The following is a 12,948-nucleotide window of genomic DNA, read 5'->3' on the forward strand; positions in this document are numbered from 1 at the left end:
CAGTGAAGTGTCTTCTTCCCCAATTGACACAAAGGGGGAGATTGTTGGCCCTAATGGATTACGTCAATTGTTATTATTTTATGTAGTCCATTTTATGTAATAGGTTGGGCATGTCCACTCGGTGTCTTTAATGAATAGGTTTTAGCTATAAATAGTGCATGTATGCACCGTATCTAGTATCGTTCCTCTTGTAACCCTACTCTGCCTTTACAGTAGCAATTCTTTATTGAGTTCTTCTAAGACAGAGATAATTAATCATTCAGCACAAAGTTGATCTTCATTTTGTGTTTTGATTCTTTTATCTGTTTGAATCTAATCGATCATATAAGTTTTATTCTCATCGGGGTCTATCAAGACTGCTATGATAGAGTTATTTGATGACCGATACGCTTCACGTTCTAAGGTTGTTGCTGCTGCAGCCACTGTGGTCGTCGTTGTTGCGGGGATTGGTGGGGGGAGAGCCTTACAGTACTTGGACTTCGACAATATGAATCCCACGGTGTTTGATGGGGTTCAGGATCTGATCATTGTCATGAGGTGGCTGTCTGACGTTGAGGGGTGTTTCTTTACTTGTTCCTGCCCAGCTGACCAGTCTGAACCTTCTTCGTTCTGGAGCGAAGGATTGTGGAGGCTGGTTACTGGTTCATACAATCCAGAGCAGATAGTTGTTGTATTATGGGAGTAGTTCTCTGAGATGTTCCGCTCGAGATACATTCCTTTAGTTGAGAGGGAGAGATTGGCCCATGAGTATTTGGACCTGCGGCAGGGTACTGAGTCGGTGATGGAGATCACCAAGATGTTCGCTGAGAGAGCGTTGTTTTGCCCTGAGTTTGCTGCTTCTGAGCAAGCTCATATGACCCGGTACTTGAGCATGCTCAAGACGGACATTTTCCAGTGTGTTTCTACTTAGCTCTATGTTTCACTCATTGAGTTATAGGAGGTCGTGAGGAGGTGGGAGATTAAGATGAAGCTTCAGACGAGGGAGATGAGGCAGGCCCCTATGCAGTAGCAACCTGTGGCAAAGCGGTACAAGGCCGCTGATGTGAGATCTAGGAATCAGAGGGGTCGCACTTGTAGAGTGTGTAGCAAGGTTCATGAGGGTTCTTATCGATCTACTTATGGATTCCACAAATGTGGCAATGAGGGGCACTTTGCAAGGGATTGTCACCAGCCGGCCCCAGTAGCGAGCACCAGGAGTTTCTACCATTGTGATCAGGTTGGCCATGTGAAGGTAAATTGTCCATTGATCGCCGCCAAGCCTACACAGGCCCCGACGCCAACCACTCTCATGATCACCGATGGTCGTCAAGGTAGGGCGGAGCCCCCGAGGGCTCGAGGTCTTGCTTTTCAGCTCATTACCGAGGAGGCCAGGGCAGCGCCAGACGTCGTCACTGGTATGTTTCTATTTATATTATGTTGAGTTATTTATGTTATGATTATGGTTATGATTCTGTTAGGTACCTTCCTAGTGAACTCTTTGCCTGCTCTTGTTCTTTTTGAATCGGGTGCGAGTTGGTCTTTTGTATCCCAGACGTTTAGTAGGGATTTTGATATGCTTATTGGAGAGTTAGAGTGTATGTTGTGGGTTTCTATCACCAACGAACATGGGGTTTCTGCATCCAGTGTTTTTCAGGGTTGTGGTCTAGATATTTTTGGAGTACCTTATCCGATCGATTTGATTCTGATCGCCATGGGGGATGTGTGTGTGATAGTGGCATGGATTGGCTGAGCGGGTTTGGTGCTATGATAGACTGCGAGGGTCAGAAGGTGGTGATTCGAACCCCAAGTGAGGGATAACTGGTTATCTATGGGGAGGTTACCAGGATTGGGTCAGCTTTTTGTTCTGCTGCCAGGGCTCGACAGAATATTCAGCATGGTTGTATGGGTTATCTTACATATGTGATTGATACTCGGGTAAGGGAGTAGACTTCAGTTTCGGATGTGCCAGTTGTCTGGGAGTTTGCTAATGTGTTTCTGGAGGAGTTGTCCGGTGTGCCTCCTGAGAGGCAGGTTGAGTTCAGGATTGACCTAGTGTCATGTGTGGCTCCGATTTCCAAGGCGTCGTACCATTTGGAACCGCCTGAGATGTAGGAGTTGTCCTCTCAGCTTCAGGATCTGTTAGGCAAACATTTCATCAGAGTGAGCAGTTCTCCGTGGAGAGCCCCGATTTTGTTCGTCAAGAAGAAGGATGGTTCGCACCGGATGTGCATTGATTACCGGGAGATGAACAAGTTGACGGTGAAGAACCGTTATCCTCTTCTGTGGATTGATGACCTCTTTGATCAGTTGCAGGGTGCATCTTGGTTCTCTAAGATCGATCTGAGGTCGGGGGTATCATCAGGTGAGGGTGAGAGAGGAGGATATGGATAAGACAACATTTCGGACTCGTTGTGGGCATTACGAGTTCGTGGTGATGCCATTTGGGCTCACCAATGCGCTTGCAGTGTTTATGGATTTGATGAATCGGGCATGCAGTCTGATGCTCTATCGATCAGTTATTCTGTTCATTGATGATATCTTGGTGTATTCCAAGACCAGAGAGCAGCACGTGGAGCACCTTCGATAGCTTTGGGGAGTATTGAGGCGGGAACGGCTATATGCCAAGTTCTCGAAATGTGAGTTTGTACGAGAGGTCCAGTTCATGGGGCGCCTCGTTAATCAGGATGGGATTTTGGTCGATCCAGCCAAAATCGAGGTGGTTATGCAGTGGGAGGTCCTGAAGTCTCCTTCAGAGATCAGGAGTTGCTTGGGATTAGCAGGGTATTATCGGAGATTTATTTAGGATTTCTCCAATATTTATGTACCCCTCACTCGTCTGATGAGGAAGGGAGTGGATTTACGATGGGGCCTTGAGCAACAATCGGCATTTGAGACACTACGGCAGAGGTTATGTGAGGCCCCGATATTGACCCTTCTGGAGGGTGTCGAGGATTTCGTTGTATTTTGTGATGCATCCATCACTGGTTTAGGGGCGGTTCTTATGCAGAGAGGGCGAGTGATTGCATATGCTTCTCGGCAGCTGAAGCCGCATGAGGCACGTTATCCTACTCATGACCTGGAGTTGAGGGCAGTGGTGTTTTCCCTCAAGATTTGGAGACATTATCTATATGGGGTATGTTGTACCGTTTACACGGATTACGAGAGTTTGCGATATCTTATGGACCAACCTAACCTGAACATGAGACAACGCATATGGCTGGACGTGGTCAAGGATTATGACTGTGAGATCCTTTACCATCCGGGTAAAGCGAATGTAGTAGTGGATGCCTTGAGCCGCAAGTCGGCTGGATCTTCTGCTGGGGATATGTGTATGAGGATATCCATTGATTCTCGACTTCTGGATTTGATCAGAGGGGCACAGGTAGAAGGATTCAAGAAGGAGAACTGGAAGTAAGAGAGGATCAGGGGCGAGATCGACAGGTTTGTCACCGATAGTCAGGGATTGTTGACCCGCTGTGGTCGGGTTTGGGTTCCAGTTCCTGGTGAGATCAGACAGATGGTTTTGGAGGAGGCTCATAAGTCTCGCTTTTTGATATACCCAGGAGCCACCAAAATGTATCAGGATTTGGCACTAAGGTACTGGTGGCCATATATGAAGAAGGAGATAGCCTGGTATGTTGAGATGTGCTTGACCTATAGGATGGTCAAGGCCGAGCATCAGAGGCCACATGGCAAACTGCAGCCTTTGGAGGTTCCCATGTGGAAGTGGGAATAGATCACCATGGATTTTATCACCAAACTACCTCAGACTGCCAAGGTATTTGATGCTATATGGGTCATCATGGATCGATTGACAAAGAGTTCCCACTTTTTGGCCATTTAGGAGAGCTCCTCAGCTGAAAAGTTGGCCGATGTGTATTTTGGGAGATTTTTGCTCATCATGGGGTTCCAGTCTCCATTGTATCAGACCGAGATGTTCGGTTCACTTCTCGATTTTGGGTGAAATTCCATGACGAGCTAGGTACGAGGCTACATTTCAGCACTGATTATCATCCGCAGACCGAAGCCTCGAGTGAGCGGACCATCCATGCACTTAAGGATATGTTGCGGGCTTGTGTTAGAGATTTTGGTAGGAGTTGGGATTCCCACCTACCTCTTGTGGAGTTTTCCTATAACAACTACTATCACTCCGGCATTGGTGCCCCGCCTTTTGAGTTCCTGTATGGTCGGAGATGTCGTACCCCAGTTTGTTGGGGGGAGGTTGGTCACAGAGTCATGGGAAGGAATAAGGTAGTCCTTCAAACCACAAAGATTATTCAGTATATTAGGCAGAGACTGCAGACAACTCAGAGTCGGCATAAAAGTTATGCCGACCGGCGCCGATCATATTTGGAATTTTAGGTCGGTGATATGGTTCTAAAGTAGAAAGTCTCACCCTGGAAGGGTGTGATATGCTTTAGGAAGAGGGGGAAATTGGGTCCTTGGTATATTGGACCGTTCTGTGTGATCGCCAGGGTAGGCCGGGTGGCCTACCGGTTAGATTTTTCGAGTGAGCTCAGCCAGATCCATAACACTTTCCATGTTTCACAGTTGCAGAAGTGTGTGCTGGACAATGAGGCAGTGGTCCTTTTGGATGATATTCAGGTCGATGAGCGTCTGAAATATATTGAGAGGTCGGTAGTGTTAGTGGAGAGAAAGATGAAGGTGTTACACAACAAGGAGATACCTTTGGTAAAGGTTCAGTGGCAACATCCGAAAGGCTCCGAGTGGACTTGGGAATTAGAGGCAGGGATGCGGGAGCATTGCCCTGAGTTATTTGCAACAACTGACTTCAAGGAATAAGTCTAGTTCAAGTGGGAGAGAATTATAACATCCCGATGTTGAGGTAATTTCATTTTTTGGCCCTATGTATGGATAAGTATAGCATTTTAGTCCTTGAGTACAAGAAAGAGTGCAAAAAGGCCCATAGTGGCATTTTGGTAAATATGGACAAGGAGTAGTATGCTAGGCGTACGTTGTGTACGTTGAGCGTACACAAACCCTAAGTTTTAGGGTTTGATCCATATAAAAGCATCATTAACTCTTCATTCCTCATTCCCCTTCAACCTCCAACCTTCATTTCGACCTTTGAAATCCTAATCCTTTGTGTGTGATCATTTGAGCTCAAAAGTGTGTTTGTTTGGTGCTTTTGAAGCAAAGTGAAGAAAGAAGCATCATCTTGGGAGATCAAGGCCTTCTAGATCCAGGAACACCTCACCTTCAAGGTCCAATTTGAGGTATAAAGTTATGAACTTGATGACTCTATGCATAGGTCAAAGTTAGCCACGGAGTTTGTGTCATTTTGGTCCCATTATTTGGGTATTTGGTGTATGAGCTACTCTAACCCCCTTTAAGTTGTCATTTCAGTCACTTTGAGGTGTTTAGAAGCATAAAAATGTAGTATTGATCATATCTTTCCTTCTATGCATGTGTTTTGAGGTCTTAATGGGCTAAGTGGTTGAGGTCTTTTATGTTAAGACCTTTTTAGGCATGCAAGACCATAAAGTTGGAAACTTTATGGTCAAAAACATTATTTGGGACTTGGATCTGCATTTGGACGTCTTAAGTCGAAGTATTAAGCTCAAAAGTGGGAAGTTGATGCGTACGTTGGGCGTACCGAAGGGTACTCTGCGCATACGCAGAATTGGCACCAACACCTCGGACCTTAAGTACGCCCTGCGTACCTCCGGAGTACCCCCCCGCGTACGAAGCCTGAGTTGACTCGGCTGTGTTGACTCGGTTGACTTGTGAATTTTGACCAGTTTTGTTTAAGGATATTTTGGGAAAATGTTATTAATTAGAATAGGAAATGTTTGGCATTTAGGATTGGGTTGATCCGGTTGTAGGAGCCGGGAGCTATTCAGACTGCATTCAGACTGTGAAGTGAGTCTTCCTCACTGTACTTACGGGTCGAAGGCACCAAGGCCGGCCCATTGGATTGATATCCTGGTTTATCGTATGTTGCTATGCTGTAGTGATATGTTAGAGCTATATCCTGGTATATAGGATGTTGTTATGTTGTGGTGATCTGTTAGATCTGTATGACTACCTGTATATGCTAGCTATTGATTGTTATGGTATATGTTATATATGTTGATATGTGATGGTATATTGGGTTGAGGCGGTCCTGCTTTGTGCTGAAGGCCAAGACACCCAGGGTGGTTCGGATAGACTGAAGGCATGCGAGGCGGACCAGTCAGGCCAAAATCCCGAAGAGCGGTCCAGATAGGCTGAAGGCCCAGTGAGGCGGTTCAGTCATGTTGAAGGCTTTGTATGCATGTTGTTGTTTGTTATGTTTATGTGGTGGTACTTTGGGGGAACTCACTAAGCATTGGCTTACAGTTTTAGTTTTGTTTCAGGTAATTCTGAGGACCATGACAAGTAGAAGGCGTGACTGTATACATCCTTGGTTTATGTTGATTGGATCTTGGGATACTCTCATTTTAAATAATGTTTTAGAAACAATGATTTTGTAAATAATTCTTTTTAGTAAATGGGTTGTTTTGAAAAGTTTAAATTTTTTGTGATTTTTTAGATGTTACAAGAAGTAACCCTAGGCTATCAGGCATCATATATCAGGCAATTTTATCATCTAATTCCTGAAGATCCCTAGCCTATAACTAGCATTGTTCTATTATAAACATCATATCACATAGCAGTGTGGTAACTTGGGGTATACTATTTTGCTTCGGCTGATCGTACACATCGCATCCTTCCTTGTTTATTTTTGAAAACCAATTTTAAAATTCTTGCAGTTCCTTAGTTTGAGTCTGGATTCACACAAATGTTCAGCCAATTCTCTCAAACCAAGGCTCTGATACCAACTTGTAACATCCCAAAAAATCATTAAAATTTAAAATTTTCAAAAAAAATCCATTTCAACCATAAATTGTTTACAAAACCATTTTTTCAAAAGTATAAACACGATCAGAGTTTTTCCCAAGATCTAATATCATAAAAACAGGAAGATGTGTACGATCACGCCTTCGTTTTTTCGCGGTCATCAGAAGTACCTGAAACAGTAAACTGAAATTGTACGCCAAAGCTTAGTGAGTTCCCCCAAAGTACCATGACACACACCATATAATAGCATAAACTGGGTCCACGGCTAACAAACTGGATTACCCCTGAGCCCAGAGTATGAGTCCGGCTTGCCTTTCAGACCCACAACTCATATTTGGCTTGCTCCCGATTCCACATCTTAATTTTGTCTTGCCCTTCGGACCCACAACTTATGTATGGCTTGCTCCCAGGTTTGTTGGTTACCGCACGAAGCAGTACCACCTCAACCCAACCAAACTATGTCGATATATACATAACATATAACATATATCCAGCAAACAGATAACATATAAGTATATAACCAATCATCAGACAAACAAGCAGATCTACCGATCACTATCGCATTGCAACATCCTAGACCAGAATTCATGATCTATTGGGCCGACATTTGTGCCTTCAACCCCAAGTACAGTGAGGAAGACTCACCTCTCAGTCAAAACAAATAGTTAAATAGATCTCTACTCCGAATCTCAGCTCTACCCGTCACCTATACCCTTAGGTCAACTTGGTCAAATACAACTCAAAATACCCAAAATACCCTTAGGTCAACTTGGTCAAAACTAGTCAAAGGTCAAAGTCAAAAGTCAACCTACAGCTGACCGCCACGTCATGACCTTCCTTGGCCACGTCGTGGCCATAAAATGCCAAAACAGACGGGCCTTAGCCCGGTCGCCAAACCATGGTGGTCCAGACCACGCTGTGGTAACTGTTCCCCGAACCTCTCAATTGAATAAACTGATTTCTTCGATCTCAGGGGCTCCAAAGCCCAAATCTGGTCTATTCTGGGGTCTAGATGGGTAAAGTTCTACTTTATCCCTTAAGTTCATCCAATGAGTAAGGATCTCAAATTCTAGGTTCAAAAGAGAAAAATCCTAACATGGCTTAAACATTAAGCTCCTAATCCTTAAAGAACTTTCTTCTAAAACTCAGTTTTGATCCCAAATAACATTCTAATTCATAAAGTTTCCAACTTTATGACCTTGCATGGCCATAAGGTGACCAAATCATAAACCCTAACATTTCACAATGCTACATGTCACCAAATGCATGCATGGAGGAAAGGAAAGGGTCAAGGTTCTATTTTTATAACTCTAAACACCCCAAAACATCTAAAAAGGCAACTCATTTGGTCTTGAGTAGTCCATACTCATATAGACCAAAATATGGGACCAAAAGCACATACTTTCTAACATTAGCAAGATCTAGAGAGATAATCATCAAGTTCAGAACTTTATACATCCTGGAGGTTTCTCAAGAAGTGTCATCTCAGATCTACAAGGCTTGCAGCTCCCTTCTTGCTTTACAATGATTTCCTTCCCTCTATAATGGATACCAAACACCAAAATGAGCTCAAAACACCACCAATGGAGATTAGGGTTTGAAAGGAACGGGGTGGGCAATGGAGGTTGATGAGGGTAAAAGGTCTTGAGGGTTAATGATGCTTAAATATGGTGCAAACCCTAAAAATTAGGGTTTTTCTCCAACAGCAGCTACCACGATGTGGCACCTATTGCCACGTTGTGGTGGAACTCCACCACGCCGTGGCCACCCAAAAAACATTAAACTTTGAAATTTAGATTCATACCTGGAATGAGTTTTACAATTTACCCTTATATAGTTATATTTAATTTGATGTTTAATAATAGTTAAAGTGTTAATTTGAGAATCATCAAGATTGAAAGTGTAAATGGCCCCAATGAATTTTTTAAAAGAATAATAGTTTAAATACATGAATTAATATGTAATGATACATAATTTCATGTTGTCACTGAGAACATGACACCGGGATATGGGAGAGAATCGGTTATTGGGAGGAAGACGAATGTGTTTGTATATGTTTTAAAAAAAAATGAGTTTGGTTAGAGGGTAGCATCGTAAAAAGTCAGGTCTTGTTGGATAAAGTCGCTCTTGTAATATCTCTCAATGGAACGTATCACAATATTGTCCGTTTTAGGCCACCTAGCATGAGAACTTCGCAATAGGTCGCTCATCCTTTAAATGCTCTCGCATCGGGACGCTTAAATGAGAGTTCTTATCGGATCTACTGCCCTCTTAACTTCAAATGTGTTGTGTTAGGGAAGGTATCTACACCCTATAAGGCAATGCTTCGTTCTCCTTCTAAACTGATGTGGGATCAGGTGCAAGTAGCCACACACCATCACCACCTTTACATGGTTTGATGTCACCTTCAAACACATCGACACCTTCCTTAGCTAGGATACCATTTGTAACATCTCTCAATGGCACGAATCACAAAATTGTCCGTTTTGGGCCATCCGACACAAAAAAACTTCCTAATAGATCACCCATCTTAGAATTTCTCTCGCACGAGCACACTTAACTACAACGCTCTTATGAGATATGTTGCCTTCACGAATTTAAGATGTGTTGTAATGGGGAAGGTATCCATACCCTTTATAAGGCAATGCTTTGTTCTCACTCGAAGTCGATGTGGAACCAGGTGCAAGCTGTAGCCACCGACCATCAAAGTGAAACACCCATCACTAAGGTAATTTAAAATATCATTTTTTAATCTCGAAAACTTTTTGTTTAAGTTTGAAAAAATCATACGATCCCATAATCCAAAATAATTTTAAAAATTCAAATTGTGAGTGTGTAACAATGAAAATATCATAACATCGTTTAATAAACCACACATGTCGTAGCTTTCTCAAAATTCATTATTATTTCTAGTCTCGTCACTATAGTCTTCAACCAGGGCACATGTCAAAATAAGTTAAGCAATGAAATATCTAGTGAGAGGCCGATGTTGATTCATTTTGATTAAAAAAAATAACAATCTACTTATTTGAATCAAACTTCCGAAATCACGAAAAAATCATAAATCAAATTGGGGTGCTTATAACCCAAAACAACGAAAAAAAAGGGTAATATATAATCTATATCTCTCTAAATGCAATCAAGGCTAAACATTAGTTAGCGAAGAACAACAAATCATCTCAACTTCCAAAAAAGGTAATATTGGATTCAATATGCAATATAATGTAATCATGCGTCTATTCCCAACCTTTGTCCATCTCATAAATTTAAACTCACCAAAGTATATGGTTAATTATCAAGCTTATGATATAATTTCCTCAATTTTGCTCATTTATAAACTAGGCACTAATGAACCATCACACTATCTCATACAAGGGATAACTAGCTTACATGTGAAACATGAAGATTATATATAAATCTACTCAAATACCGACTTAATGGCATCTCATAAACTCCAACTCACCAAAGTAGATGGTTAATGAGACACTTTCCTCCATTTTGGTATAGAACAGGCACTCGTAAACCATCACACTGTCATACAATGGGTAACTAGCTTACATGTGAAATATGAAATTTATCTAGAAGTCTACTCAGATTGGAACCATAACTTTACCCATTTAATGTTTAATTTTTATGTCGTATAAATCAATTTAATTAAACAGATTGAAATATACGGCCCAACCATTTATTTGCATGTCGATATTATATGGTATCGAGAATTATCGCCCCTTATTTTTAAATACCTAAACAAAAACTAAAACAAAAGTTTTGAGAGGGTCCTTTAGTATTTAACTATATATCCTCTCAATGGATTTTACATTTTATATCTCAAAAGACATGACAATTATCGATGCAAGCTACTAGCTAGAAGCAAACCTCACTACTATTACGAGAGTCAACATTGACCCAATTCACCATTAACAGCCCATAGAAACCCTAATCCTCTTAAACACTTCGACTTACAACACACACTCATTTTATTCCTACAAACTTCAACCTTCACAACAACACAATCGCAGCAATTTCAAGGGCACTTTGGTCTGCCGCCGTGAGTTTTCATATTGGTGTAGCAGGTGCCGCAAACCTCTTTGTTGCCGGACTGACCCGGCGGAACACATTTGCACCGATCACAGCATGTCACACAAGCTCTCAGGCACACATTCTGTCTTGAATGATTCTTGCACCTCACCAAACATGGTGGGTAACATTCTGCAAAAGTAAAAGTACAGATGGAAATTAGAATCAAATGAAGAAATACAGTGTTTGAAAAGGCCAAAAGACAGTACCTTTGGTGTTTCTTGGTGGGGTTGGTGGGGCGGCGGTGGGTGGCTTGGCGACCGGTGGGGCGGTGGTGGGTGGCTTAGCAACTGGTGGTGTTGGGGTTGGTGGTTTAACAATTGGTGGTGTAGGGGTGGTGGGTGGTTTTGCAACTGGTGGTGTAGCCGTGGGGGGTTTAGCAACTGGTGGTGCAGGGGTGGGAGGTTTAGTCACCGGTGGAGGAGGCGACGTTGACACTGGTGGTGGTGGTGGTGAGTTTTTTGGGGCAGGGGAGGTGGCGAATGCAGCCTGTAGAACGTAGAAACCAAAGCTTGTTCAAAAGATGTAACATTTTAAAAATAAAAAAATCGATTATTATTTGTGTGGATAAAAGTAAAAAGACTATAAAGTTATAAAATATCTAAATTTTTTTTATTATTTAGTACATATTTGAAATGGGTTTGTAGTTAAAGTCACATGTGATTGTGACTACTCATATCATCTAAAATGGAATAATACATGATTACATTTGTTTCTTTTTTACCTCTCAAAGTGAACATATAGAGATCTTTTCAGCATATTTGGTATATATAAATCCTAGGTTAAATTTCTATAACGTTCAGTTTTTTGGGGTCAAATGACTAAATTAGCCCTGAAAGCATGATGAGTATAGAACAAAACCACACAATGAAGTTCAAGAACCAAGATATCTTTTTGTTTTTGAACAGCACAGATATCTTAAATTTGCTAAATCTTGTTTTTATTCTTTTTCTGGTCATTCTCTTATCTTTACTTCCAAGATCTATAAGAATCCAAAAATGGGTACAACCAATGATAAAATATGATCTGAAAACCAAAAAATAAATCATATTCCAACAAGATGACAAACATTTCCAAATAGATCTAAGCTTACCACTTGTTCATTGGATGAAATCTATCGAAAAGGAAACAAAAAGAATAATGAGAAAGTTATAAATAAGAATCTAAATCGAAAGTGGATCAAAGTAAAGAAGCTTACAGAAGTAGAAACCAGAAGAAAAGAAGCAAGAAGGAAGAGATGAAGTTTCATAGCCATGTTGATTGTTGAACCTCAAAGCTGAACCTTGAGTGTTTGGGGGGGGGGGGGGGGGGGGATGTACTTGATGGTTATGGAGGGTGTGGACTGCAGATGGTATAAATAGAAAGAAAAAATTATCTGGATGAAAGTAAATTAATTTTAAATATATCTTGCTAAATATGGTGATTTCAAGAGAAACTCATAAAAAAATGGGGCACGTATTCATTTAACAAAATGATCGACGTTTATATAATTTTTTTTTATTTGTGGTTATCAATTTCTCAGTGAGTCAAATGTGAAATTATGGACCCCACTAAATTATTTACCGCAGTTTTGTCTCTGACATTAACTTAAATTCAATACGGAAAACTCATATTTAAGGATTGATACTTTTGAAACCTATATGCATATGTAGATAAGGCTGAAGTTATATTTTTAAAAAATAACTATTTACTATGTAGAAATTTCTGTGTATTTTATCTTTAGATATTTCAATTGGACTGATGACTTTATCATTTATGCACCAATTTTAGTTTGTTTAACTTAGCAATGTAAATCCATGGGTTTACACTAAAATAATATCACATGACAATTTAGTGTAATCAATATATATTGAGTTTCAAATGAGACTTAGATCGTAATCTAATACAGCTCAAGTGTTATGAACTGAATTTTGTACGACTCATATATAAAATCAAAATATCAATAAAAAATAGTAAATTTTACAAGATTCATTAAGATATCCAAAAAACCATTTTAATTATCAAAATAACATTTACCCAGTAATATGCGGAACAGATCTCATTTAGATG

At 40.9% G+C, this 12,948-nt stretch overlaps 1 protein-coding gene across 2 annotated transcripts; it reads right to left on the bottom strand.

Moving 5' to 3' along the window:
* Positions 1-10,577: 10,577 nt before the first annotated feature.
* On the bottom strand, positions 10,578-12,204 carry LOC145109467 (uncharacterized). Of its 2 annotated transcripts, XM_079046629.1 has the most exons (4): positions 12,098-12,197; positions 11,993-12,013; positions 11,109-11,388; positions 10,578-11,031 (listed from the first exon to the last, which is right to left on the bottom strand). In XM_079046629.1, exons 1-4 carry the CDS (start codon positions 12,152-12,154, stop codon positions 10,847-10,849), a joined length of 543 nt encoding a protein of 180 aa, XP_078902755.1. In that variant the 5' UTR covers positions 12,155-12,197; the 3' UTR covers positions 10,578-10,846. The 2 variants fall into 2 exon arrangements, with proteins under 2 accessions (XP_078902755.1, XP_078902756.1); XM_079046630.1 differs by lacking the exon at positions 11,993-12,013 and having other exon boundaries at positions 12,098-12,204.
* Between the last annotated feature and the right edge of the window lie 744 nt (positions 12,205-12,948).

This window comes from Lactuca virosa, chromosome 4, assembly GCF_052849685.1.
Source record: "Lactuca virosa cultivar CGN04683 chromosome 4, Lactuca_virosa_CGN04683_v6, whole genome shotgun sequence".
Lineage (NCBI taxonomy): Eukaryota > Viridiplantae > Streptophyta > Magnoliopsida > Asterales > Asteraceae > Lactuca > Lactuca virosa.

What these genes read in the sequence shown, in the direction of transcription:
- LOC145109467 (XM_079046629.1), bottom strand. Translation starts at nt 12,154, where the DNA reads ATGGCTATGAAACTTCATCTCTTCCTTCTTGCTTCTTTTCTTCTGGTT. An exon ending in TTTCATCCAATGAACAAGTG is followed by an intron (nt 11,389 to 11,992) that starts GTAAGCTTAGAT and finishes TACGTTCTACAG; the next exon opens with GCTGCATTCGCCACCTCCCC. An exon ending in CCCACCAAGAAACACCAAAG is followed by an intron (nt 11,032 to 11,108) that starts GTACTGTCTTTT and finishes TTACTTTTGCAG; the next exon opens with AATGTTACCCACCATGTTTG.